This window comes from Anas platyrhynchos, chromosome 8 (genome assembly GCF_047663525.1).
Source record: "Anas platyrhynchos isolate ZD024472 breed Pekin duck chromosome 8, IASCAAS_PekinDuck_T2T, whole genome shotgun sequence".
Lineage (NCBI taxonomy): Eukaryota > Metazoa > Chordata > Aves > Anseriformes > Anatidae > Anas > Anas platyrhynchos.
This window is the reverse complement of record NC_092594.1, coordinates 7734576-7761973: the sequence shown is the minus strand read 5'-3', so window position 1 is coordinate 7761973 and position 27398 is coordinate 7734576. Positions and strand designations below refer to the sequence as shown.

At 37.5% G+C, this 27398-nt stretch overlaps 1 protein-coding gene across 23 annotated transcripts in view; it reads left to right on the top strand.

Annotated features, from left to right (window-relative positions):
* ZNF644 (zinc finger protein 644) overlaps positions 1-27398 on the top strand; it is an 86883-nt gene that overhangs the window by 39517 nt on the left and 19968 nt on the right. For 22 of the 23 annotated variants that reach the window (XM_072042122.1, XM_072042123.1, XM_072042125.1 and 19 more), the window contains one exon: positions 11921-11976. In XM_072042122.1, coding sequence (XP_071898223.1) covers positions 11921-11976 — 56 coding nt within the window. Of the gene's footprint in view, positions 1-11920; positions 11977-12912; positions 12965-27398 lie in introns of those variants that run through there. The other variant, XM_072042114.1, reaches the window with a different exon arrangement.

Here is a 27398-nt window from a genome sequence, read left to right as displayed (position 1 = left end):
TGTCCTTTTTCTTAATGTTTTCTATCACTATTGATTCATTTGCATTTCTTTTTTATTGTAAAGGCGATTTTGGCATTCAGAAGTGAATATCAAAGAAGTATGACGTTAATCAACAGCTTATTTATGAGAATATTGAAGTTCAACTATGAAGCTTAACCTTTTGTTACCAATACCTTTTAATTCAGAATTCACACTTTGTTCTTAATAGGGTAACTCAACTCATTTAAAAAAATGGTAAAAAGAAAAAAAAATCCTTCCCTTTCTTTAGTCTTGTTTTCAGTACAAATCTGAGTATTTTATGAAAGCTGTAACTCAAAAAAAAAAAAAAAAAAAGGGCAAATGTCATATTGTTTTCCTCTAAACGTTATGAATTCCCAGCAACTTTCTGCTAGGTTTAAATACAGTCAGGGAATAGCTTTAGTTAGGGTATTCTGAAGTGTAATACTGGGAAAGCTGGCCTGTTCTTTGTTAACTTCTTTCAGTTTCTGTTTCACTTGTTCTTTAGATTTTCTTTAGTGAATCTAGCGATTCAGACATAATGTCTTCAGTGTTTTGAAATGGAGTGGTTGCGTGTGTGGCGTGTGCCAAATGTGCGGGTATTTATTTCATACTCTTGATTTTATACAAATGACTTAATGATTTTTTAATTATTTTTTAGCCAGTTCAGGTCCTGTTCTGCAGTCTTCCTGTAACCCAGTGTCAAGTGTGTGAAGTAGGCTTAGGGAATATATTTCACGTCTGTTCTGTTTCTTGGGCTGCTTTAGAAAGTTTGCTTGGAAAATCTGTTTTGGTCAGGAAAACTGAACTTACAGCATTGTGGTATGTGTGTATTTGACAACCCAGTGTACTGTAAAGCCACAACTAGATCAGACGCCTAACTACAGCCAGTGGACAGGGTATGCACACATCAGGATAACCAGCGTGGCTTCCTTTTTGCTGTTGCCTCTTCTGAAAGTCTCACAGCTGCTTTGAGGGCATACCAGGAGGATGTTTTCCTAAAGCCAGAACAAAGGTATTCATTGCTGTAATCCATCATGTGATGGAGAAACCAGCACTTTTATCATTTGAACGATATTTCATACGAGTGGCAATGTGTGTCACGTGGCCAAATGGAACAGCTAAGGAGGTGGAGATAAAGTCGCTGAACACTTGCAGTGTAATGGGGTTTCTGTTTTGTGGTATGCCATGAATGTTGTGACCTTAAATAGATTTGTTAGAACCTGTAGGTCCTGCCTCAGCTTATTGGCTGGTCTGCATTACTGCTAGGTAGTGGAAACGCGGCCAGAAGATCTATTTCTGCAGGTGTGACAAGGCAGTAAAAAAGCAGTATACTTTGTGTATGCAAATGAAGGGAGATGTCTGCACATGAAACACTACATGCTTACAACTGAAATCTCAGATATTTTATTACTAAAAATATTTTTTTTTTTACACATTGGAAAGATTGAGATTGTCCATTGGCTATTGTGTATTTGGAAGAATTATTTCAAATAATTCAAGCAATTTAAAATTACTTCAAATACTATTTGAAGATAGAAAACTTTTGCCCAGGTTCTTACTAAGCAAAAGGAAGTGAACAGTGAAACAAAGTCCACAAACATTTAAAGGGCGTATGTTCAAAGAGAGAAGCATTTCCATATGATAGACAATGTCAGAAGCTTAAAGTGCTACCAAACCAAGAGTGAACATTGAGTAGCTCAGTGGGGAATGGGTTTTTACTTAACCAAAAAAAAAAAAATCAACGCCTACTATACAATCCTAGAATGGTTTGGGTTGGAAGGCAACTTAAATATACCTTCTAGTCCACCCCCTCACCATGGTTGGGGAGGGACACCTCCCATTAAATCAGGTTGCTCAAGGTCCCATCCAACCTGGGTTTGAACACTTCTGGGGAGACGCATCTTGACCCCATCACCCAAAGCAGCCCGCTGCCTTCATAAAGCAGGCTCCTGCAAAATGAAGAAGCAGCTTTACATTACTGGTACCTGTGTGTGACTCTTCAAAGAAGTCTTTCATACATCACAAGGAATAGAATGTATACAAACCCAATTAGAAACAAAAGTATTTTACAGCTTCTTTTCAAGTCTGAAAGACAGTAGTTGAATTTAATTATATAAAGCAAATTTTTATATGTGTATTTTATATGGACAAAACTATTGTAGGAAGAATGCTGATACTGGCATAGATAGATATCTTAAGTGATTATGTAGTTTTCTTCTTCCTGGGACATTCATTATAGTGACAGCTTAGCCCTCTGATGAGCAGACTGGGAGTTAGCTATGGTGTTTAAAGATGCTAATACTCCAATGTCTGTTCTGTCCTCTGCTGGAGGTTACCATCGTAGGGCTATCAGAATAAAATATCTCAGCCATACTAACTTACTGGTCAACATAAGCCTACCTACATTTCAAGTTTATGCCCTTGTATGCAGGATATTTGTTATTAGTTTATAAGCACAGTTTTACAAATGTTTATGGAAATCTAAGTGCATGAAATCTTCAGAATTTTTTTCTCAGACTTTGCAGGTTCACGTACATGGAATATATGCTTCCTCTAAGGCTGTGAACATGAGATTCCCTTTCCTGTTGTGGTCTATGAGAAGTGTCAGAAATGCTGCCTCACCAGACATTGATGGGTGTTACAGCTCATGATCCTAAGATAGCCATGCATTGAAGTACAACTAGCTCGTGAGAAAGAGCATCTGGATGTAGGATCCTGTTTAGTTGGGGTACTTGCAGGTTGATTTCCTGCAGGCAACTTTCAGAAATTCTAGTTTAATCTTTTCTGTTACCTTTCCTTTCATTGCTGCAATGAATGGAGCGTATTTCACTTTCTTATTATTACCCTCACACAACTTCTTGCTTTCAAACTGTAATGGAAAAATTATATATATATATTTTTTTCAGAGGGCCGGAACACCTCTATTATTAAAAGAGGCTGAGGGAGCTGGGGTTGTTCAGCCTGGAGAAGAGAAGGCTCCAGTGAGACCTTATAGCCGCTTTCCAGTACCTACAGGGGACCTAAAGGAAAGCTGGGGAGGGACTCTGTTAGGGACATGAGTGATAGGGATAGGACAAGAAGTAATGGCTTTAAGTTAAAAGAGAATAGTTCTAGATTAGATATTTGGAAGAAATTCTTCACTCAGATGGTGGTGAGGCACTGGAACAGGCTGCCCAGAGAGGCTGTGTACGCCCTATCCCTGGAGGTGTTCAAGACCAGGCTGGATGGGGCTCTGAGCAGCCTGGTCTGGCGGGAGGTATCCCTGCCCACGGCATGGGGTTGGAATTAGGTGGAGTTAAGGTCCTTCCCAATCTAAACTGGTCTATGTTTCTGTGAAAATAGTGTAATTTATCACTAATTTTGAGCTGTAGGATTTTAGGCTCTGCCCTTTCTAAAAATGGCATTGCAGTCTTAAGAAAGCAAGGAAAGTGCTTAAGGTGCTGTCATTTTTAAGACTGCAAAAGTGTAGAGGAGGAGTTGGAAATGAATGTGCATGCTATTTTTGTTTCAGATCAGTTTTCTAACAGAAAATCCAGGGAGATGTGAATCTACTAAGAAATTGCTTTTGGCTACAGCACCTGCTTTGATTTTGTAATCTCTGATCTGAGGGTTTTTCTGTGACTGCTCTTAGTGTAATGACCAAGAATACACTCTGCTACTTGAGTAATCTTGTACTGGACTGTGTTCTCATAGCCTGAAGGTTGAAGTAATTAATTACATTGCTCTTCTTCTTTACCGTTGTGCTGCAGACCGCTTAGTCTCCGAAATTCACTTGTTCTAAAAGTGCATTGCCATACTGTTATGATTTCATTAGTGTAAGCTGAAATTGTGTAGAGTACAGCGTTAGAGAATGCTGTTAGGTAAGTACACTTGACTAAAGAATATAGTCTAGAGGGAGGTATCCTAAAGTATGTAGCCAGAGAGAAAACTTAAGCAATTTACCGCCGTGGGATTTAAACAGAGATTGTAGCAAGAACTGTTGGTGATGGAAGTGTGTTAAAGCTGAAGAGAAAATGGCTTCCCAAAATCATTGTTGCTACAGTAACAACATGGCTTGACTATTAATATGCTGCTTTCATCTGCTGTTAGATACGTTGCATAAGATATTTCTTTTAGGTTAAAGAGTCCTTACTGGAAACAGAGATTTAAATCCACTTAAATATTATTGGATATCATCAAGCTTCTTGTTTTAGAATATTAATCTATTTACTGGAAAGACTAATTTCTAGTAAATAATTATAAAAATTGTTTTCTACAAAAATAGATAATGGTTTTAAATTTTATTAATAGCTTTGTCTTTATAAAAGCAACTTGCAGGGGAAAAAAAAAGTACTGTAAGTGATCTCTTTCGGTAATCATTTTAAAAGAAAACTAATGCTATTTTACAAATTATTTGGTATGTGTCAATGTAATTCTGTTTTCCAGAAATTAAGCCCTTAATGTGTTGTGTTTTTTTTTTTTTAGCAAAGCTTTGTTTTGAGACAGTTTTGTATTTTGATCTAAACTTTAAAAAGAGAGAGAGCCTACATCCTGTTTGAAAATTTAAAAATAAGAAAGGGGTGTATGTAAGAGTGATACGCATGTAGCTATCTGGATTATACTTCCTTGCATAGGGATGTAAATGTATGTATTCTGGAATGAACTTTTTGCCTTTTTTCATTAATTGTGAAGAACACGGTGATGCTGAAGAATTTCAGAAGGGGTATAATGAAGAGGTCAGTCAGGAAGGGGATGTATGAAGACTAAATGATGAATTTTTGTGTGTGGCAGGATTCCACAGGTGGCAGGCTTGGGGGTGGGTATAGGCTGAGAATAAACTGTCTATTCTTCATCAAAGTCCCATATGTGTGGTATGTCTTGTATACCTATAGCAGTTCCACTTTTCTGCAGTGCTTTCAATTTCTTGAGAAGTTCTGTCAGATGTCCTGACTGAAAAAGCACCCAAGTCATTCAGTAGAGATGGAGCTGGTAACAGTTCTGTATTAAGGGGACTTCTGAAAGATTACTCAGTGGTCATTGGTAAGAAGTTGAGAGGGCCCTTAGTATCTGGTTGCCTAAGGCTTGGAATGCAAGTATCTGTACTTAAAGCATGGTATTTCTTAAGTACTGTATATGCTTTATTTACTTTGAATTTACATGCTTATTATTTTTATCTTACAGTCTATTTCACATCTTCACAATCTTGTACAAAACAATCTTCTGACTCATTTCAGCAGAATCCTCCTGCCTTATTTACTGCATCTCAGACTCGTGCCAAATACATAAATTACATCTTTCATGACTGTAGGAAAATGCATAATATGTTTTTGTTTAAAAAAAAAAATCATTTGGACAATGGAATGTTGTTGCTTCATGATATATGAAAGGGGATGTACACAACTGTGAAAAGTTTTTGACTCTTACGCTCAGCTTTGCCTCCTTTTTGTTTTATCAAAATTCAGTGGGCTTTGTAGAAGAGAGGATGACACTACAAATATGCAACAACAGTACAGTTTGCTACTCTGAAAATGAACTTCGAAGTGGAACAAGATATTTTATTAAAATGAGCAAGTGGAAGGTGCTGCCTCAGGTGTTGAAAGACTATCTTTAGGAAAAAGTACTGTAGTGAAAAAACTTTCTGTTTTGGATTTCTGAAAACTTACTTCAGCTGAGAAACTTAAGTACGTAAACCTAGACTAGAAATTGTGAAGGAACCATGACCAGCTTCCGTGAAGTACACAAGACCTCTTGTAACTGTATCTATTTTCTGGAGCACATTCATGCAGTGCTCATGGTCGGAAGGTATGTTGCTGTATTTTGGAGTGCTGTATATGAAGCATATGTGGTGATACAGTGAAGGAACACATTGTAATTCGGGCTGGAGGAGAGAGGAATTCCATAGCTAAAGGGCTGAGGCAGTTACTGCACAGGTAACTTATTGAAGAGATAAAGAGATTGAAGAGATAGTCTAATGAAAAGAGAAGTGTTCAGTGTCAAGGATGATGCCAAGGTTGTGTACTGTGTCAGTAGTTTGAAGTGAAATGGAGATGCATTGTCACCCTGCTTTAGACTTTTCTTGAGAGAATCCTGTTTGAGAGAAGCGGTTATGGTTAAGGTATGTAACTGCAGGGAACCATGAGCTAGTTCATGTGGTCAAGATAAATAGGCTGCAGGATGACTGAAAACTTGCAGGTGTTTATCATGCAAGTGCCATATTGACCATTACTTTAAACTGGTAAAGAAATGATGTAGAAAGAAGGTGAATTATTTCTCTATAGCTTGTTGCTTATGTTCTGTTAACTATCATTGTTAGTTATGGCATGAGGAATGCCATTTAATTTAGTTGAATATTGATGGACTGTAAACATTGAATATCAACAGTATTTAGAATATTACAGCTTATTTGGTAGGGAAATGGCATTGATAAGTACCCTTCATAGATGATAAATTAATATTTCTTAAAGTCTGGAAGTTCTAAATGTTTTCGGAACTCTATCTTTAAACTGATACTTGAATTTAGTGCTTTTATGATGCTTTCATTTGTATGTTGACTGTTATATATTTGCTTGCTGGATGATACATGCTCAAAGCAAACAGCTCTTAAATATTTCTGCTTTTTGTTCATATCCTCTTGTTTCTCTGTAGATGTCTTTCCATCTTGATTGTGTGCCTGTTGTGTATACATCTACATGCTTACTTATATGTCTGTTTAGAGATGGAGATGAAAAGCAACCTTTTTAACTAACAGCTGTTCTATTAATCCAAGCCCCAGCCTACCTAGAATGTTTTTCCCTCCAAGGGCTTTTCCATTTCTTTCATCTAAGTAATAGACATTTTTGAAATAATAATTAAATTTGTCATTTGACTTGATTGATAAGTTGATTTAAAAAAAAAAAAAAAAAAAAACTTGTGTTTTATCAAGTTATTCTCTCTGGGTACTTTTTTTTTTCTCCACTGTGATAATCCTATTGGTGTTGCGTTCATCTACTTGTAATCATCCTGTTTGGACTGAAACAGCTTCAGATGATCGGATGTGTTCATCTCCTATGCTGTCGTACTTTTCCTTGAAGTGCTTTGCCGTCCCATATGGGGTGTTGTAAAAAAGCAAAACTTCCTGTGAATAGAAAAATGAAAGATTTCAGCAGTTCCATGTGAAAGCCTCACCACAGCTTTGGGAACTGTGCCTGTGCGTTTTACTGTGGTGAATAGATAACTGAAGAACTGTAGCTTCTTTGAACTATTTTTTCAGATATAACTCAAAATCTAGCAGGAGATTGAAAATGCAGGAGGCAGTCTTCTCAGTCCCTTGTTTTCTTGCTTTATTCACTGAAGACTCTTTGAAGGCAGAAGCATCTCCAATAAAAGGACTTAAATTTTGTCTCTATGTAGGTTGTGAAGTGTTAAGTTTATGATTAATTATATGTCTGGATAATTATGGCTTCAGTAAGGTACCTGCATGTAAATAACACTTTGCAGTAACTATTGCAAGAACTGTGATTTTTTCCTTTGCAAATTTAACTTTTTGGTAAAATAGATTGTGGCATTTATAATTTGATTAGTGTAGTACAGGTTCAGATAACTCTTGCAAATTGTCAAAGGGAATTAGTTTTGTGGCTTTAGAGAAGAATCTCATGTTCAAATTCAAGGTGTTTGTTTAGCTTACTCTGAATGTTAGTTCTATATATTTGTCAGTACTGAATGTTAAGTTAGGTTTATACTTTTCAATAGAAATCAAAATGCATTAAAACCACTTCTTGCTAGCAGAGAGCTGAAGCTACATTTTGTACAGATGAGGTTATTCCTCGCTACTTGTTGATAAAATGGAGGTCTGGGTTTGTATTCAGTGAGTATTCAGCTGTAGTAACTGATTTGGAAGAGACTACTGTCAGCTAGGTTTTTCCTTTTTCAGTCCTCTTCTGAAATTTTTATCCTTGGTAGTTGTGGGTGAGATGTTAACTGGAGCAGCTTCTGGGCTTTTTGTAACCTCTGCTTTCTGCTAGCTGTTTTTTCTGCCTTATTAGGTTTGTTAGATTTCTGTAAGATTATAAAAGATTTCCAGAGCTGTATCAGGTATTAGAAGGAAATTTCGATCCTTTCTTCTGCCAAATCTCTCCACCACCTTTGAATTTAGCAGATCTTATTGCTGGGACATCAGTGTCCTAATAAAGGTAAATGTCACTCTCAACCAACTAATGAAGTCATGTTAATCTCAGTAAGTACTTGAAGTGAAGAATACAGCTGCAAGTGTTGTGCTGTGGTTTTGCATTTTAATATTGTTAAATTGTTCTTATATTGGTTTTGTGGTTTTTGCATCTTACACTAACAAAAGAAGTTCTTACATTTTACTCTAGTCCTTGTTTTTTTGTCTTCCTTCCTTCCCCTCAAATCAAAAGCAGCTATGGAGGCAAAAGCAAGTTTTATATTACATTATAACTCCTTACTTTAAAGAAACAGCAAAACAAAACAAAAACACCTTATGTCCTTATGTTCCTGACTGCAACCTTTCCAGGAGAAGGTGGTGGTTAGAGATAATTAAGGGTCTTTCCCTGGATAGATGTAGAAGTATCAGTTGTTACAGATCTGTTAGGAAATATTTTTTCTATTACAGATAAGGACTAAATGGTAGAAAAACGCATCAGAACTCTTAGCAGGATTACTGCAAATTTTATTTTTTCATTGTACACCTTTGCATTCTTATGTTTCTCAAACACTTCTCCACAGAGAAGGGCATGATTTAGGAGATATTTTATTATTGCAAGCAGGACCCTAATAACTTGAATAAGAGGTGAACAAAAGCAAATTTAGTCTTAAAAATAAAATGTGGTGGTAATGACCAAAGGGGTAGTTGAACAAGTTTTGTGAAGTACCTCTTATTTGTCTTCATGTAAACCTTTTATTGTGAATGGCTGTGAGCTTGATACGAGTCGTGGATGAAGTGTTCTCTGCTACTTGTATAGATGGGAAAGTAGTTAACTGTTGTTAATGAACCTGAATTTGGGGGTAGCAACTATAACTTGTATACTTGGAAAAGCAGTATAATGGAAGCTTTTGGAGCTGATCTCCAGCTGGTCAGAAAGATTTCATTTTTTTTAACTGGTGTGTTGTGATCATCAACAACTAATTTACAGCCTGCATAGTTTTAGCTTACTCCTCAGATGCTTTTTGAGAATCTTTTTCTCTCTTTCTGTAGTGTGCACATGACTGTGCTTCTATCTTTGAGCAATATCCACGTATGTGACTTAGTCATTGCGTATAAACTGGAGAAATTGTGCCTGCTTTGGCCTTTTTCCAGTGTTGTATGAGAAGAAGTATCATTGATATGTTGCTTTTTTTTCCACTGGGCAAAGCGAAATCCCTGCCCACAAACCAGCCTTATTTCATATTTATTGTTTGATGAGAAATGCTTGTACTTTTAGACACTTCAAGTCCGTGTCCCTTTAATATCACTGGGGGTACCTGTGAGGTGTTGCCCATCTCTGCCTTTGCAGTTTTCTTCCTACTTGCTGTTCTCTGCTAGAGAACAGGCTAGATGTGTGTCAGTGGTCAGAAGCATAACATTTTTGTAGCGGTCCTTTTACTGCTGTGGGCTGCTTTTCCCTTGTGTCAGGCCTCGAGGTGAGTGCACTGTAACTGCATTTCTTACTGGCTTCCCAGTCCCCTGTGATACTTGCTTTAGTACCTGGTGAGGGAGAGCCACTTTCATTTCCACTTCCTTTCCTGATAATGAGAATTAAGACAGGAAAAATCAGAGGCAAAGCATTTGTGATTTTGAAATCTTTGCCTTTCCCTGAGGAGTCTTGGAGAAGTACTTCTCTTGGATCTACTGGGAGAGAATTTCAGGTGCTCGGTTATTTCAAGTGTCAACACTCTTGAAATGAATAGTATGTGTTAAGATTTGATTGTTTGTGCTGGAGTGAGAGGAATTCTCCTTCACAGCATTAGGACTTTGAGGGGTGAGTGTTGGTTAAGTAGTGTGGGTTCGGCCACTTTGAACAGTGCGAGTCTCGATGCTGTCAGTAGTGTGGGCTAAGGTCGGTGTGTCTCACTGTGGGTTGCATTGCCTGCACTAAAATGCTTGCATGCCCCTGCAGGTAGCGTCTCCCGTGGGGTGAATCTTTGAACACCGGAGGTTTTGAAATCCCCAAAGGGGGAGATAAACTTCAAAGGGCCCTGCAGAATTGTAATGCAGGGCTTTGGTGGCCAGCCCTTTGGTCCTTCAGCAGTTTGCTTGTTGATAGTCTCATGGTGAAATTTATGTCACCTTCCCTTCAGCTGGACAATATCCTAATTCACAGAATCACAGAATTTCTAGGTTGGAAGAGACTTCAAGATCATCGAGTCCAACCTCTGACCTAACACTAACAGTCCCCACTAAACCATATCCCTAAGCTCCACATCTAAACGTCTTTTGAAGACTTCCAGGGATGGTGACTCCACCACTTCCCTGGGCAGCCTGTTCCAATGTCTAACAACCCTTTCGGTAAAGAAGTTCTTCCTAACATCCAGCCTAAAACTCCCCTGGCACAACTTTAGCCCATTCCCCCTCGTCCTGTCACCAGGCACATGGGAGAACAGACCAACCCCCACCTTGCTACAGCCTCCTTTAAGGTATCTGTAAAGAGCAAATTTATGATGGTCCATCTTCTGTCTTCCCTTCTCGTTGCTTCTGTGCCAGTGGTAGATAAAGGGTAACCCAACTTTTTTTTTTTTTTTTTCCTGAAGTGCTTTGTGAGCTCCCTGTGAACAAAGAGTACTACATTTGAGAATACCTGTATTTAAGCTTTATCTAAGGAGTAGATGCTTTCCAGATTATGTAGGCTAAGGCTTTCAGTTTCATGCAACAGTCCGAACTGCTAGGTCCAGAATAAGGTATTCCATGAAAAAAGTGTTACAGCCTGCTGGATTACTGCAGTTGTCGCCTTCGGTTGTCTGGGCTCAGTCCTTCGATGCAAAGATTTGGTCTGCAGTTGAGTCAGGAACCATGAAAACTATGTTGCCTGTGTAATTTAGACAGGTGGCTTTGAGACAGGCTGTCTGGGGAACTCAGATTCAAAAAACTGACAAGTTTAGGAGAGGAATCTTTAGGTAGTATGTGAGAATACATATCTCTTCCGGAGTTAATTCTAGTGATAGATACATGGGTTTAGTCTATATACGAATAACCTCTGCTGGAAAGCTGTATGCTGGTTGTCTTCATTGGTAATAAACCAGTTCTGCAGAATGCTGTACCCAAATCTGGTGCAACTTTAGTGACTTTCAGAGCATCTTCCAGAGGTCATTTAGCTTGATGCCTCCAACTAGAAAGTGAAAAGTTTCCTTGTGTAGTTATTTTGAAGATCCATAAGCAAAACTGAGAATAGAATGTTTAATCTGACATTAGTCAGCCTTCATGAAGGCAAAGTAGTTTAAGATTTTTAAATGGGACGGCTAACCTTAAAATGATAGTTAACACAACTTTTTCCTAGGAAAAGCAAGGAGTTGGTGAGGCCTGGTATTAAAACTGTCCCAACACTTAATTCCAGATATGCTGATAGTTTTTGCTAAGAAGGTTAGAAAATTGTTTTTGTTTGTAGCCATTTTCCTCTCTGTGCTTGATTCCCCATTCGGTGAAAATAAGATAGCTGAGTGTGAAGGCACTGGCAGAGGATGCAGGAGAACTTTTCTTGTAATGCAACTTTTTTCCCCCTTTTCTGCCCACTTACTTTAATAGCATACATATACTTGATATGGTTTCTTGGTAGATTAGTAACAACGTTTGTTATTTGAAAATCACGCTTATTTGACAGAAATACACTAGAATTTTGATATTCCAACCTGAGACAAAACTGGTAGAATTCATCTGTGGGTAGGAATTTCTTGTTTTGCTTTTCTTGGCTGGTGTTATAGAACACAAGCAGAAAACAATGACAGCTGTACAGTAAATTTTTGTTTTACTTTGCAGGTTTGTTTTAATGCGGAAGTGGATCTCACAGCTTAGTACAAATAAAACAAACAAAGGTGAGTAGATTTTTTTTTTTCCCCTGGATTCCTTGGGTCCATTAGACATACAGCTAAACACTGAGGACAAAAAGTCATTGAAAAAATGAATTGTATTGCAACTTGTATCTAGATTACTGTGATTTATGTGTACAGTGTTATGATACAAAAACAGGAACATCCCCTTCCCCAGTACTTAAAATTATCATGACATTTATGTTTTTTCCTGCAAACTATGATAGTCAAAAAGCTATCATGGCATTCTGTTAGTTATCGAGAGGCAGAATTATGAGTACTTAAGATTAATTTTGTTTCCTGCATACTACCTACCTGGTTTCTAAGAACTGAAAATGTATGTTGCATTGTCAAAACAGTGTGTTAAACTTGCACTTTCACTATTAATAAATAACTGTGATAAATCTGACCAGCTACCAAACAGCAAATTATTAAAAAAAAAAAAAAAAAAATCCCTATCCTGCCCTTAGCTCTTTTGGGAACTATTTGTAAGACAAAGCATATGAAGGCTTACTGTGGAATCTGGGTGTCCATTTGCAGTTGCAAGTTGTCAGCAGTCAGGGAAACAAAAAAAATCTGTTACTTCAACACTTCTTGTCCACACCCCACTATTACAATAATTATTTTGATATGGAACTTAGCTAAACACAGATTTTGCTTCTCTTCATGTTGCTTAGTGTTCTACTTTGGGAATACTTTGGACTATAAAACTAATCTTTCTCCATTAAATTACATTAAACACTTTTAAGAGCAATTTGGTTTCAGCTGTTTTAGCCTGATTCTTTCATGAGTGTCTTTAGGTAAGAATGCAAAGTAAATTCTCATTAATGTAGACATGGGTCTTGATGGAACTGGGTATGCAGGCTTCCTTAGCAAATAAGAGCTGGATTCTCAAGTTTTCTGCTCGCTCTTGACTGGTATGTTATCTTAGAATTTAGCTGCTCATGGTGACTTTGTATTTTGAAGAAGTGAGAGGGAAGTCCCATTTGCTCAAGTGAGTTTGTATTTCATTTCTAATATTAGACTTAATACAGCTTTAAAAAAATGTAGTATGTGCATTTTAAAATTGGCGTGACCTGCTTTGCTGGTATTTTCTGCTCTGCTAGGACTTTTAGAGCTACTACTGTCAACTGTAAAATGTTGATTTTTAACAGAATACTTTGTGAGGAATCGAAAACAATTCTTTTATTTTTTTTTCTTTGTATAATGTGTAACTGATTCAGGACTTAAATTATGAATTGTCTTCTGAACTACAAAGAATTAAAAGCAAGCTATACTGCTGTAGTATGCATATACTTACGTGTAGAGGAATGTTTTATGCCTTTGACTGACATTGCAGGTTTATAGAATGTGCTGCTTTGAGAAAAGGAATAAATGTAACTCCGCAAAAGGAAGTAAATTTCTTTATCTGGGGTTGGGCTTAAAACAAAAGAATCCTAGCTAGGCAGATGATGCGATTTCACAGTAAGGTTTAAATTGGTCATTGTGCGTTCTGATGCTTTCAGTACTTAGCTTACATTGTCCCTTTAATTTATGTGGTATCTTGTTGTTGGTTTAAATACAGAAAGTTAGTTGAGAAGTCTGCAACATGAAAGTAACTGATTGTGTTCTTTGAGTGTGAAATCAGTCTTCTGAATGAAATTCCAAAGACCTTTCATCTTAATTGTGGTTAGCTATGTACAATAGAATTAAGCTGTTCTCTGAGAAGAAAGCCTGTATGTATTCTTGCATATACAGCAAGAGGACAGAAAAATGTGAAAGAATATATGCAAACAGTATAATGACATGTGATCAATACTGTTATTGATTGGAGGAGATCTTGTGGTTCTGATGGAACTATGAAAATGACAATTGAATAGTCAATAAATCAATAAAAATGCTACATATTATAAGGGAACAAACCAAAAAACAAATATCCATTTATATGAATTTGCAGTGCTGTGCTATGTATGGTATGAACAAACTGTATCAAAGCTTGGTGCTAGTTTAGTCCTGTGACTGAAAAGCAACATAGAGCTGAAGAAGATTCAGAGAATGGCAGCAAGGACAACTCTGAAAGATTTTAACAAACAGCCTGTACTTATCAACTGTGTATCTTCTGTCTCCACTCAGTAGTGTAGACATTGCAGTGTCTTGTAGACTTCTAAACAATGAACTTAACTCACACAATTCAGTGCAGGCTTGGCCTTTCACGTAAGCTTATGTCACTTAAAGCACCAGTTGAAAATGTGGTTTAATGATTCACTCAAACATCTTGTATACTTTACAAGAAGGTATTTCATAATGACTGAAAGTTTTCTTTACGTGAGTAATGAATTTAGAGTTTTTTGCTTTAATTGCGATCACTTGTTTTCCTAATTGCAAATGTAGATACTAAGATGGCTTGACTTCTGGAAATCAAAAAACCTGTTGTCAGTTAAAAATACACAAGTGTACAATACTATTTTCAAACAGTGCATGTCTCTTATTGGGGTCACTGTAGTCTCTGTTCTTAGGTTTTCCAAGTTCCAGATTGTGTATTTTGAGCTCCACTGGATAGACCTATCTTCTTTTAAATATGGGTGAAAGTTAAGAAAAATAATCTGTCTCAGTGTGTTAACAGTATAATGGGTTACTTCTATGTAACAGGAAAGTTTACAGAGGATAGATAATTGTGCTGAATTTTTCTATAATTGGTTGAGGAGTTAGGATAAGTTTTAACCAATTGAGACCCCAGGCAAAACCACACTTGTTTCCAGAAGCTGTCTTGAATGTATTTAATATTGCTTTACCTAAAAGCAGAAAATGTAATAAATGAATAATACTACCACAGGTGTTGAAGGATAGGTTATATTTAGAGGCACAGGATAAGTTAGGGCACGCCTGATTTATTTTGCTTTGGTTCAGGCAGGAATCTTACACAATTTATGTTACTGTTCAGATTGTCTCGGTTACTATGAAGACTTGTTTTCTGCCATAAATTACTTACAGTAATAACTTAAAAAATAAAACAAAAACAAAACAATTATTAGGGGACTGACTTACATTTCTTATTAGTTGGAAGTATAAGTTCAATATTATACAGCTGCAGGTCTCCTAAAAACTCAATTTCATACATTTGCAAGTAAGGATGATAACAGTCTCCAAGTGGACAGAATATTTTCATGTTAATCTAAAAAAGCACAAGAGAGTTTTTGGGCTTTCTTTGCACTCTTGCTTACCATCTCGCTAGCTTCTTAACCTTTGATCACTGAAAGAATACAGAGGTTGATTAGAAGCAGTTTGCCTAGTTATGAGTCACTAAATGTCATTCATTACACTGGAGTTCTAAAGCAAATGAGTAAAAGCAGAGTGTTTATTTGAGGAAGAAGTATTTTTGTAATTGGGAAAGATAGTATGCTTTAAAGGGTAAGTCCCTATGTCAGCAGAAGATAAAATTCTAGAACTTGTGATGCTACTAAGATGTGTGCAGTAAAATGGATATAAGAGAAAAAACACTTGAGAAATTGCTAATAGGTCTCAGAACATATCACAGAAACACAGAATCACAGAATTTCTAGGTTGGAAGAGACCTCAAGATCATCGAGTCCAACCTCTGACCTAACGCTAACAGTCCCCACTAAACCATATCCCTAAGCTCTACATCTAAACGTCTTTTGAAGACTTCCAGGGATGGTGACTCCACCACCTCCCTGGGCAGCCTGTTCCAATGCCTCACAACCCTTTTGGTAAAGAAGTTCTTCCTAACATCTAACCTAAAACTCCCCTGGCGCAACTTTAGCCCATTCCCCCTCGTCCTGTTACCAGGCATGTGGGAGAACAGGCCAACACCCACCTCTCTACAGCCTCCTTTAAGGTACCTGTAGAGAGCAATAAGGTCACCCCTGAGCCTCCTTTTCTCCAGGCTGAACAAGCCCAGCTCCCTCAGCCGCTCCTCGTAGGACTTGTTCTCCAGACCCCCCACCAGCTTTGTCACCCTTCTCTGGACAATCTCTAGCACCTCGATGTCCTTCTTGTAGTGAGGGGCCCAAAACTGAACACAGTACTCGAGGTGCGGCCTCACCAGAGCTGAGTACAGGGGGATGATCACCTCCCTAGCCCTGCTGGTCACAGTGTTTCTGATACAAGGCAGGATGCTGTTGGCCTTCTTGGACACCTGAGCACAGTGCTGGCTCATATTCAGCCGACTGTCCACCATCACTCCCAGGTCCTTCTTTGCCTGGCAGCTCTCCAACCACTCATCTCCCAGCCTGTAGCTCTGCTTGGGGTTATTGCGCCCCAGGTGCAGGACCCGGCACTTGGCCTTGTTGAACTTCATACAGTTGACCTCAGCCCATCAGTGCAGCCTATCCAGATCCTCCCGCAGAGCCTTCCTACCCTCAAGCAGATCGACGCACGCACCTAGCTTGGTGTCATCTGCGAACTTACTGAGGGTGCACTCAATGCCCTCGTCCAGATCATTGATGAAGATATTAAAGAGGACCGGCCCCAGAACCGAGCCCTGGGGAACGCCACTAGTGACTGGCCTCCAACTGGACTTGACTCCATTTACCATGACTCTTTGGGCCTGGCTATCCAGCCAGTTTCTAACCCAACGAAGCGTGCGCCTGTCCAAGCCAAGAGCAGCCAGTTTCTTGAGGAGAATGCTGTGGGAGACGGTGTCAAAAGCCTTGCTGAAGTCAAGGTAGACCACATCCACAGCCTTTCCCTCATCCACTAAGCATGTCAATTTGTCATAGAAGGAGATCAGGTTTGTCAAGCAGGATCTGCCTTCCATAAACCCATGCTGGCTGGGCCTGATCACCTGCTTGCCCTGCAAGTGCTGCGTGATGACTCTCAAGAGGATCTGCTCCATGAGCTTCCCTGGTACTGAGGTCAAACTGACAGGCCTGTAGTTGGTGTCCGTAGCAGGACACCAACCAGTTCTTCGCGGATAGTGAGGGCCACATCCTGTTCCCCATCCCCTTCCACCAGCTCAGGGTACTGGGTATCCAGAGAACAACCGGTATTGCCGCTGAAGACTGAGGCGAAGAAGGCATTAAGCACCTCTGCCTTTTCCTCATCTCTTATAACTAAGTTTCCCCCCGCATCCAGTAAAGGATGGAGATTCTCCTTAGTCCTCCTTTTTGTGTTGATGTATTTATAAAAATATTTTTTGTTATCTTTAACGGCAGTAGCCAGATTGAGCTCCAGATGAGCTTTGGCCTTCCTAATTTTGTCCCTGCAAAACATGCTGGAGAAAAATGATTACCACTTTTTTTTTTTTTTTTCAGTGTAATGGGAAATAAAGTTAGAATTTTCCCCAAAGTTGAATGGTGTGTAATATTTTAAGATATATGTCAATAAAATTGAGCTTAACTGTTTTAATGTCTTTTAAGAGCGTTGTACTGTAAGTCTGTTATGTGGCATCACGTTATTGTTGTGCAGTGTTCTCATCAATGATCTTTGGGTGTAACACCTCAGGAATAACTTGTGCAGATAACTAACAATACAAACTTAATGAATTTGAGAAATATTCCTCAGAATAGTTAAATTAAAATGGTCTCTCTGTGTTCTCTTTCTATTAACAAAGGGTAAAGCTTGTGCAAATAAAATGCTGGATGTTTCTATGCTAAAAGTCGGGGCAGGTGGAGCTGCTTCAGTTACTGAATTTGACTTTCTCTGAAATTTGAGAGTACCCTGAAAACAAGAGTTCTGTATAGTTGTAATCACTGGGGGTTTGCACAGAGTTATGGAAAACAGCTAATTATTAGAGTCATTTGGCTTATGTGTATTGGATTTGTAGTGGAAGAAAGCTCTTTTCCCCATTGCTCACAAAAGGTGTCTGACCAAAAGTGCCTAATTGTAGGAAAAAACTTTGTTTTAAATTAAATGTTGGTTTTTGATTTCACTATGAAAAATATGCAGTTCTTTGACTGATTAGTTTTAAAGGTTTTTTTCTTAGTACACCATCAGTCACTTACTTGGCACTGGGGAAAACATTTTTAGTTCTGTGAGCTCTGCATTTGGGGAATCATTAGATTTGCGTATGAAATTTCATCACCACTTGGTGGCAGTACTTGGCTTAAGAATGACTTCTTTCTGAACAAATAAACTGGCTTTGAATCTGCAGAACTATGGTTTAAAGGAGAGTAGGTTTGTTTTGAATTTTATAAAAGTCAGCAATGAGCTTTAGAAATGAAAATGCTTCTTGTTTAACCTAATGAAAGGATTTGTCTTTGTATGTCTTTGTGGAAAATCTAGCTATAATGTCTAATATGTAATTTAAGGTAATTTCTTACATCGGTAGTATTCTCAGAAATTGTAATACCTAATGTTCCCTAGTTGAATTATTGTAGCATTTATTTCTAGTATTTTACTTCAAATAGTATACTTCAAGAAATTTTAGAGCATAAAATTTCTTCATAGTAGCATTCCTCATAATGCCTTTTGCAGGTAAATATGGGACTGACAAAACTTATTTTTTTGCCTTCTGAAATTCTCTGCATTTTCACTTTTCATTGATGCAAGTTTTAGGAAAGGATTCTCCATTAGATTTTTCTGTCAACAAAGCTAGGAAAAGTTTGTGCCCTTACTCTTAGTTGTTGCCTGTCAGTTGTGCTGATTCAGCAGTGTATATGCCAGCCTTTTAAGCTAGGTAATGAAATTGTTGATAAACTGAAAGAAGAAATGTGGAGGAGTAGAGGAAGGCAGGAGTCATTTAAATTGGCTTTGCTGCTAAGAAAAGCATAATTCCAACATACAGCAAAGTAATTTGACAGTATATGGCTACATGTTGAGACAACTTTCTCTTCTCTGCAAGCCAAAATCTTCTGCAATGACAGCAGGTCTTTCATTTTCTTTTTTTATCATTTATTTTTTTCCCTCTCGTGAGTACTGTAGTGATGGTACTAGAGCCCATAAGAAAGCATGTACTTTCCTAAACACGTTGTTTGGGAAATTTCTCACTCACTGTGACTACAGTTACAAAAGTGCATTACTGATGGCAATGGGATGGATGATGAGGAAATACTTTTCTTGTATCGCCTGAAAAGCTGACACAGAATCTGGCGTCCTTAGGCCTCTCTGAGGTGTGATATATCAAAAAGACATCAAAGCAAATTGTGGCCTAGAAGAGGGGATTCATCCTATGGAAAAGTAATTGTAACAGTTGTGGAAAGTCCTGAATAGTAGAAATATTAATAAAAAATGGTGAGGAACTTAGAAAATGCAGGTTTATAAATTTCAGAATAATAATATTGCTTTATTTAGTGAGAGAGAACTCTGGAAAACAGGAACACTGGAGGTGAGGGACATCGAATTAGGGTTTTGCTGTGGGTTCTACCCAGCGTGGGGTAGAGAAAATGCACTTCTCCTATGTACCTGATTTTTTGTTGTTGATTTCTTAAACTGTCAGAATGGAAAATCTAAAGTTAGTGTTCGGAAACTTCTTTTAATTAAAATACTCATGCTTATATTTCTGATATTTTACAATAAATGATAAAAGTAGATAGTCTGAATGTATGTAGCGCTCTTACTGGGGAGTAAGGTAAGTGAGAATTGGGATACTCTGTGGAAAAAATGTACTCAAACAGAATTACAGAATAGTTGAGGTTGGTAGGGACCTCTACAGGTCTTGTCCAACCTTCCTTCTTAAGCAGGGTCACCTAGAGCAGCTTGCCTAGGACCACATCTGGAAGGCTTTTGAATATCTCCAAGGATGGAGACTTTCTGGGCAACCTCTGCCAGTCACCCTTGCAGATAAAAAAAAAAAAAAAAAAATCCTTATTTTTAAGTGGAAACTCATGTGCTTGTTTGCCTCTTTTTCTATCACTGGACACCACTGAAGAAAGTGCAGTTCTGCCTCCCTTCAGATGTTTGCACACATGGGTGACATCCCATACTGATCACGTACTATTTTCTAGGGTAAACAGTCTGTCAGCCTTCTCCTCATACGAGATGCCCCAATCTCTTAATCAAATTAGTGGCCCTTCAAGGGGACCCTCTCTGGTAGCTCCATGTCTCTCGTACTGGGGAGCCCAGAACTGGATGTAGGACTCCAGGTGTGGCTTCACCAGTGCAGAGTAGAGGGGAAGGATCACCTCCCTCAGCATACAGGCAGCAGTCCTCCAAACGCAGCCCAGGGTGCCATTGTCTGCCTTTGCCACAAGGGCACAGGTACTTCTCTGCAAAGCTGTTTTCCAGCATGTGCTGGTGCACACTGTGATACATGGTGCAGAACTTCACACTTTGCTTTATTGATCTTCATGAGGTTTCTGTCAGCCCATTCTCCAGCCTGTCGAGGGCCCTCTGAATAGCAGCACAGCCCTCTGGTGCTTCTCCCAGTTATGTATCATTAGCAACCTTTCTTTAGGGTGCATTCTGCCCCATCACTTAGAAAGACATCAAACAGGGTTGGGTCCTGTATTGACACCATGATACAGCACTAGTTACTAGCCACGATGTGCTAAATAGCTTCTTACCACCAATCACAAACCTAAAATTTTTGGCAGCTTGATTTAAAAAAGAAAAAAAAAAGCTAAGCATGACTGTTTCTTCATTACAGTCTATAAGAAGTAAACCACCTTCCGTTTTGTAATACTAATAGCTAATAAATTGTTTTATTGTATCTAGATAAAATCAATTGTTGGTACTACACTTTAGGCCTAAGAATACATTTGACTGAATAACACAGGTAGTGGTGGTGAACATGATGAAAAGTGTGTTCTCTTACACATTTAGTTTCTTTAGAGAGTAAAAAGGTATGAGCATGTGAGATTGCTGTGAAGGAAAAAGGCTTTATCTGTGTATGAAAAAGTATGTAGGGGAGCAGTTTTCAGGGGAAACGGTGTGTATTATCACAGAGCATTAAGCCTGTATTTTTCAAACTTCTGTGTGTGTTGCTGGAATAGTGTTAATCATGTCTTTGTGCATCTTGGAAAACTCAGTAATTTGATTGCAGTTCTCATCTTTAGTAGAAACTACTGGCAATGCCACTTCAGACTTGCTAGTGCTACTGAAAACAGAAGCTGGACAAAGCTGCAGGAATGTGACTACTTAAGTAGTTGGTCATCCTTTATAGACGGGGCTGTCAAATGCTGTGGGGAGTTATGGAAGCCTTTGAAGTTTCTACTCAAGAAGTACCTTATTAAGTTACCAGATTCAACGTCTTGGTTTTGTACTGGATAAGCATTTTTTTTTTTTTAGAAATTCACTTTGAAAAGTCTTTGTTGATTACATCAACTTAAACTGCTGTATTAGCACTGACAACTAGAAGAATACTTTTGAAAGTCATACATCTGATTCTTTTGACACATTCCGTATTGCTCTTTGCTTTATTGATTTCAGTATTGGATTTTAGCATTTGTCAACTCAGTATGACAAGTTGGTTTATTTTCCCAAGCAAATCAATATTCAAGAAATAAGAATGAGAATGGTTGGTGGCAGCAATGATACGTTTTTTGAATTGTAAGACAGTCATGCTTCAGTTGTAAACTGTGGCTTTGCAGACATGAGATGTTAAAATATTACTCTTACACATTCTAGACCAGAAATCAAGTGTCTAAAAGCCTGACATTTTTAAAGAAACATTTTTTTTCTATTTTATACACAGTTTTTGAAGAAGTTTCAGTAGTAACAGAGTTTCATGTAAATGAGTGTTACCAAAATTAGTGTTTTTGATGTTCCTGAGTATAATGAATAGACAGCTTTTTTTGTAGGTTGATGGTTTAGTGGAATACCAGCCTACTTTTCCTTGAAGATCTGAACTTGATAGTTTCTCATCATGAAGAAAGTTCTTTTGCCTTGGTTGCATTTTATTTCCTAAAGATTTTGTGGACTTTAATGTCTTTGTGTTGGCTGTTTATAAGATTCTGAATCCTAAAAACTAGTAAATTACTCATAAGAAACTAATTATTTCTTTCTGATTATTTTGTATCATGTTTTGGATTTTTTGCAATACAGGTAAAATCTTATAATTTCATTTTTTTTCCACCTGATACCTTGAAGCAGTATTTTTGTTTGACATTAATGTCAGACTTTGAACTGAGGTTTGTTGCATGTGTTTTAGAGTAGAAATAGCTTAGACATCTAGGGCAGTGTGTGACCAGATGAGAAATGAATCAGACAGTTGGATTGGTTTCAAACTGAGTCAGTATTCAAAAATACAGAAAACTGTTTGAGATCAGTTTTAATCTCTATACATTCTGGTAGTCAACAAGAGAGGTAAATGGTAGTTGTACTGTTAAGACTTGCAGTGCTACTGTAGGAATTAGAATTAACATATCTGTCTCAAATCTGAGACTTCCACACAAAGTAGCAGTTTTGAGTTTGACTCACAGGCTATGCAGGAAACCTGTTGTTTGTGGTAAGGCTGTCTAGCTATTAAAAGCTGGTGGGGGATCTTCCATTCCTGAGCAATGACAGTTATATCTTTCTTCAGTTATGTTGATCTTTTGCAAGCTCCTGGAGAGAACTTTGTGTGATTTACTCCTGTATAATTGTAAATTTCTCTTTGGTCAACTTTTTCCACAGCAATATGACATCTTGGTGAATTTCATTTTGAATTTTACATCTTGGTTTACATAATTTCTTGTTCCTACCTTTTTTAAGGAATTGGGAGCAATTTGTGCAGTTTAAAAATAAATATTAAAATGCATAATAGGTTGTAGTATTGTCATTACTGTGGATGGTGGCAACTTTTGTATTCTTAGTTTTGCGTTGGAGTATTTTCTTGCTGCTTTGAAAATTACCTAATACAGGAGTCTCATTAGCTATGGGAACTTTATGATGTTTATGTTTTCATGTAAACATTGGAATCAGAAAAGCTTAATTTTCAGTAGAACTGCTCAGACTAGTTAGATTTATAATCATATGCTTGCGTGTAGAGTAGGTGTGGGAGGGCAGCATTTATAAGTGCTGTGCATACTAAACTAGCCCTCTGTTTGCTGCAGAAGTTAAGTTCCAGAAGTGTTCAGATGAATTTGTAGGTTTCAAAGTTAAGTAAGGAAATCTAAGAATAATCCACCTGTGCTGTGGAGAATGGAATGTATTTTCAACAACTTAATTTGCGAACATGCTGGAGAAAGGCAAGGTGAGTCACTGACTTGACCTTTGGTTGTCAGGCTTTATAGCTCTATTTCCATCTGAGGGTGGATCAAGATAGCTTTTAGATAAAGAGGGAAACTAGTAATATGTATTTTTCTAACTATTACAGTACCATAATCATACTAGCTTTGGATGTTGATCTTGTTAGATAACACCCAAAACTCACTAGGTATGAAGAGTGTGAATTACTGTATGGAAGAGGCAAAAATATTGTCCAGATATTCGCTAAGTAAGATCATAGAATGGCTTGGGTTAGATTGAAACTACAAGACCACCCAGTTCCAACCCCTGCCTTGAGCATGGACACCTGCCACCGGACCAGGTTGCCCAGGGCCTCATCCAGCCCAGCCTTGAACACCTCCAGGGATGGGACGTCACAGCTTCTTTGGGCAACCTGTTCCAGTGCCTCACCACCCTCTGTGTGAAAAATTTCCTCCTAACCTTTCATCTAAATTTCCCCTCTTTTAGTTTAAAGCCATTCTCCCTTGTCTTGTCACTATCTGCCCACGTAAAAAGATGCTCTCCAAACAGATGACTTTTCCCTGAAGGTGCAGCTAGTTTATACTAATACACTTAGTTATTTGGGAGGCAAGGATTTTGGATTTCTCACCCCACTCCTTCAGTTGACCTGGGTAAAACTTACTCTGCATAATCCTTCATTTTCCAAAGGTTCTTAAACATTTCACTTTTGACAGAATGTGTGACATGGATCATAACTAAGTTAATATAGGAATAGACTGCAAATTAGGCAAAATGGAAGGAGCTTCTGCTTCAGTCTGGTGCCACAACGTACAAGCTCTCAGGTCTGCCGCTTGTTGCTCAAAAATCTGTGACTGGTTCCATCATTTTTTGTATCTTCTGTCATTTGAAAAAGCTTTATTACAGGAATGCTTGTGGATAAAGAGATGGGGTTTGTTAGTTTTCTCTCTTTACATAGCAAAGTCTTGAAGAAATAAATTAAATGGAATCAGTGCAAGCATGAAACACCTTTCCTATCTCTTTAATAATCGTGAGTGCCCTGGTTATTCACATATCTGCTTAAAGAACTTCATTTACGACAAATTACTTGGCACAGGACAAACAGAGCTTTTCGCCTTCATTACAATACTGTTGAAATAATTTGTTTCTTTAGTTAATTTAATTAGGCTGAGTAAATTCAGTCTATTTGGGAGATGGGTTTTAAGTTTTTGTGCCATTTAATAGTCACTGTGACTATGAAACTTGGTATCAAAATACATAAAAACACTTCATGCTTTTCACAAACTCAGTCAATTTTTTCCATCTTAATTTTTCACCTCCTGTGTGCTCTCAAATCTGTTGTAAATCCACATAACATAAGGTGTTTTTTTTTTTTTTGTAACAGAAATTGACAAACATCTAGCTATAACTGCTAGTAGGCGACAGCACAGTGTTGGAGTGTAAGCTTTAATGAACTAGTATTGCATGAAGGCATAAAATTTGGTGTGTGACACTACTACATAGCAAAGGTTGTCATTATGAAACAGGAACCTGGAAATGTCATGAACCTACTTTTAATAAATACAGTTAATAATGTACATAGAACAGTGGAATTAAGTACGTTCCTATCAAAAAGAATTATTAATGAACAGAAAGTGGACAGCATAGATCTGATGACAAGAGGGTTGCATCTAATCTGAATTACTGAGTGACCTGAGAAGCTTGCTGAGAGGGATTACCGAATAATTATGTTAATATGCAATTATCACCTCATTTTTTCTGTAGTAACCTCAAGATGTAGTGTAGTAAAGGTGTTATAGCAAGTGCTGATAGTTTGCAAAAATACTGATGTTCAAGATTTTTGAGACAATAAGATTAGCTTAAGGCATTTAAATGATGATCTGTCATCTTGAAGACAGATCTGACCTTACACTTTTTTAATGCTTAGGGTATCTAGCCACAGGCAGTCATATCTGCAGAACTCATTATGATTTGAAACTGATATTTTATGAAGAAAAACAGTATTTTAAAAATTAATATGTAAATTGAAAAGTAGTTAATTAAGTCAGGGTGGAAGTTGGCTAAATAATTGGTTGGGTTTTACTCTTGAATATGAAATAATTCCGCTATAATAAACAGTGTATCATGTAAATTAAAAATAACTGTTTACTGTGTGACTGATTCCAGGTTTAGCTAAAATAATTGAATAGAATTTGGCCTTTTAGGTAAAGTGTTTCAATAGTATGAGCCTGGAATTGTGCATGTTTATGTAGGCTAGGCTTTTTGAGCATTGCTCTTCTGTACTTATCTCCAATGTAAGCACTATGTAACTCACCAGGGCAAACACCATACAGTTATAACAAACACTATTTGCAATACTAAATTTCAAGTTTAAACTTGAAGTTTATTTTTTCAACTACATTAAGGGTTTATTTACCATGCATTTCAAGAGAATTAATATTGTGTGCATCTGTGATGTGGTATAGAAAACAATACTTACAAAACAGTGATGGAAATATGCAAAGAATATTTTATAGCCTTGATTAAATGCTAGTAGCTAGTAGCTTTGATTTTCTTTCTGCTTTTTTTTTTCCTCCCAATATGTTCACGTTTAGGTAGTGTTTCAGTTTGGGTGGTAGGCTTCCTGAATGTGGTACAAGTTAATGATTTCCTCCAAAATGATGGTATTGTGTGGAATCATTGCCACGGAGTAATTTTCTGCACTTGAATTGCATGTGGCTCACTGTTATCACAATACTCTAAATTAATGTTACTTAACACTATTTTTTGTATGTTTTCTTTAGGACCACAGTGTTAGAACTTCTTTGCGTTTGTCCTGGGTGTATAATAGTGAATTGTACCACTCTGGTAGCTGGGCGGGGGGAGGGGGGGGGGAAGATAATTAGCAGAAAATGATTAAAATATAACAGTGATATTATCAATATGATAAGCATTTCAGGCTTAATTCAAAGCCTGAAATCTGTAGGGACAGCTGTATTACCATAGAAGTCTTCTAATCAGATCCATATGGAATAGTTCACAATCTCCATAAATACACACACAATATGGAAATGAGTCTCTTATGATTGCACGATGTAATGTTTCTTGTTCAGGATAGTTTTGAAGGGACTCTCAAGTTCAAGGTGGTTGTGTGGTGCCCTATCCACCTTGTTTTAGCTCAAGCTTTAACACTAATATTTAAAGTCAACATATGTTTTTTTGTATGTGGAGCAACATGATTTTGTCTTCATCACATGAACCTGTGAAAAGTTTTCAGGAGCCATTCTGATAATGAGGGTTGCAATCTCCAAACAGGCACGATGTTCTCAGTTTGCCTCCCTGCTGTTCAGGGGGTACCAATGAGGTTGCTTTAAATGGGAAGCGTCTGTTCTTCTTCTGAACCCCTAACACCAGAACAGATGGGTGGAACTTGGAACATGGAAGATTTTACCTCACAGGTGGTAACAGTGAAGCCACTCATTAACACTGAATTTACCACTTCGTTAGCGACATTGCTTCCTGTTGAGAAAAGCTAATATAGGCTCTCAAATTGACTGAGCATACGTTTGTCTACTTCTGCAGTAGCAAAACAGGGAAAATGCTCCATCTTGCAGGCAAAACTGACTTTACTATATTTCTTCTAAATTTTTTGTGAACATTTTTATACTCCATTGCTAATATTATATGAAGCTTACATTACTCAGTGATAAAATTACTGGAGTAGTTGTGTATTCTTGGAGCTTGCCCTCCTATAAATTTCGCTTTACTGATTTTTAGTGCAGGCTTGCACTGCCAATTTCCAACTTGTGTATGTGATGTAAAGACACCTGCTGTGTGGTGCATTATCACCATTTTATAGTGAAAGCTCTGAATATGATCTTAATAGAGGTCTTCATTGTGGTAGAAACTGACCCATCTGAAAACAGCAAAGAAATTCAGAAATTCAGAAGAAATGGGAAGCTGAATATGTGGCCTTTCTAGTAGAACATTTGCATAAGGGCATGTTATAACTAACGTAATAAAATAGTGTTGTTTCTTATATATTAAATATTTATTACATAGCTGGCATAGAATAAAACCATATTTCTAAATTGGGTAATTCAGTAATTGGATAGCAAAGAAAATAATGTTTTAACTTCTTGCAATAAGTTTTTTCCATTATATTTGTACTCCAAATACAGCTTATTTTTCTTCCAAACAGTTAAAAAAAAAAAAAAAAAAAAAAAAAAAAAAGTCATGGCATATTAAGGTTTGTTTCTTACAAGCTTTTAGAAGGTGAAATTATTTTATTTTTGTCTTTTTGCTGATTTGAAACAAAAGCAGTAGCAGAGAATTTCCATTAAGTGATAGCTAGCTTTGAATTGCATGGATAACTGTCATGATGTTGAACTGAAATTCTAAACTCA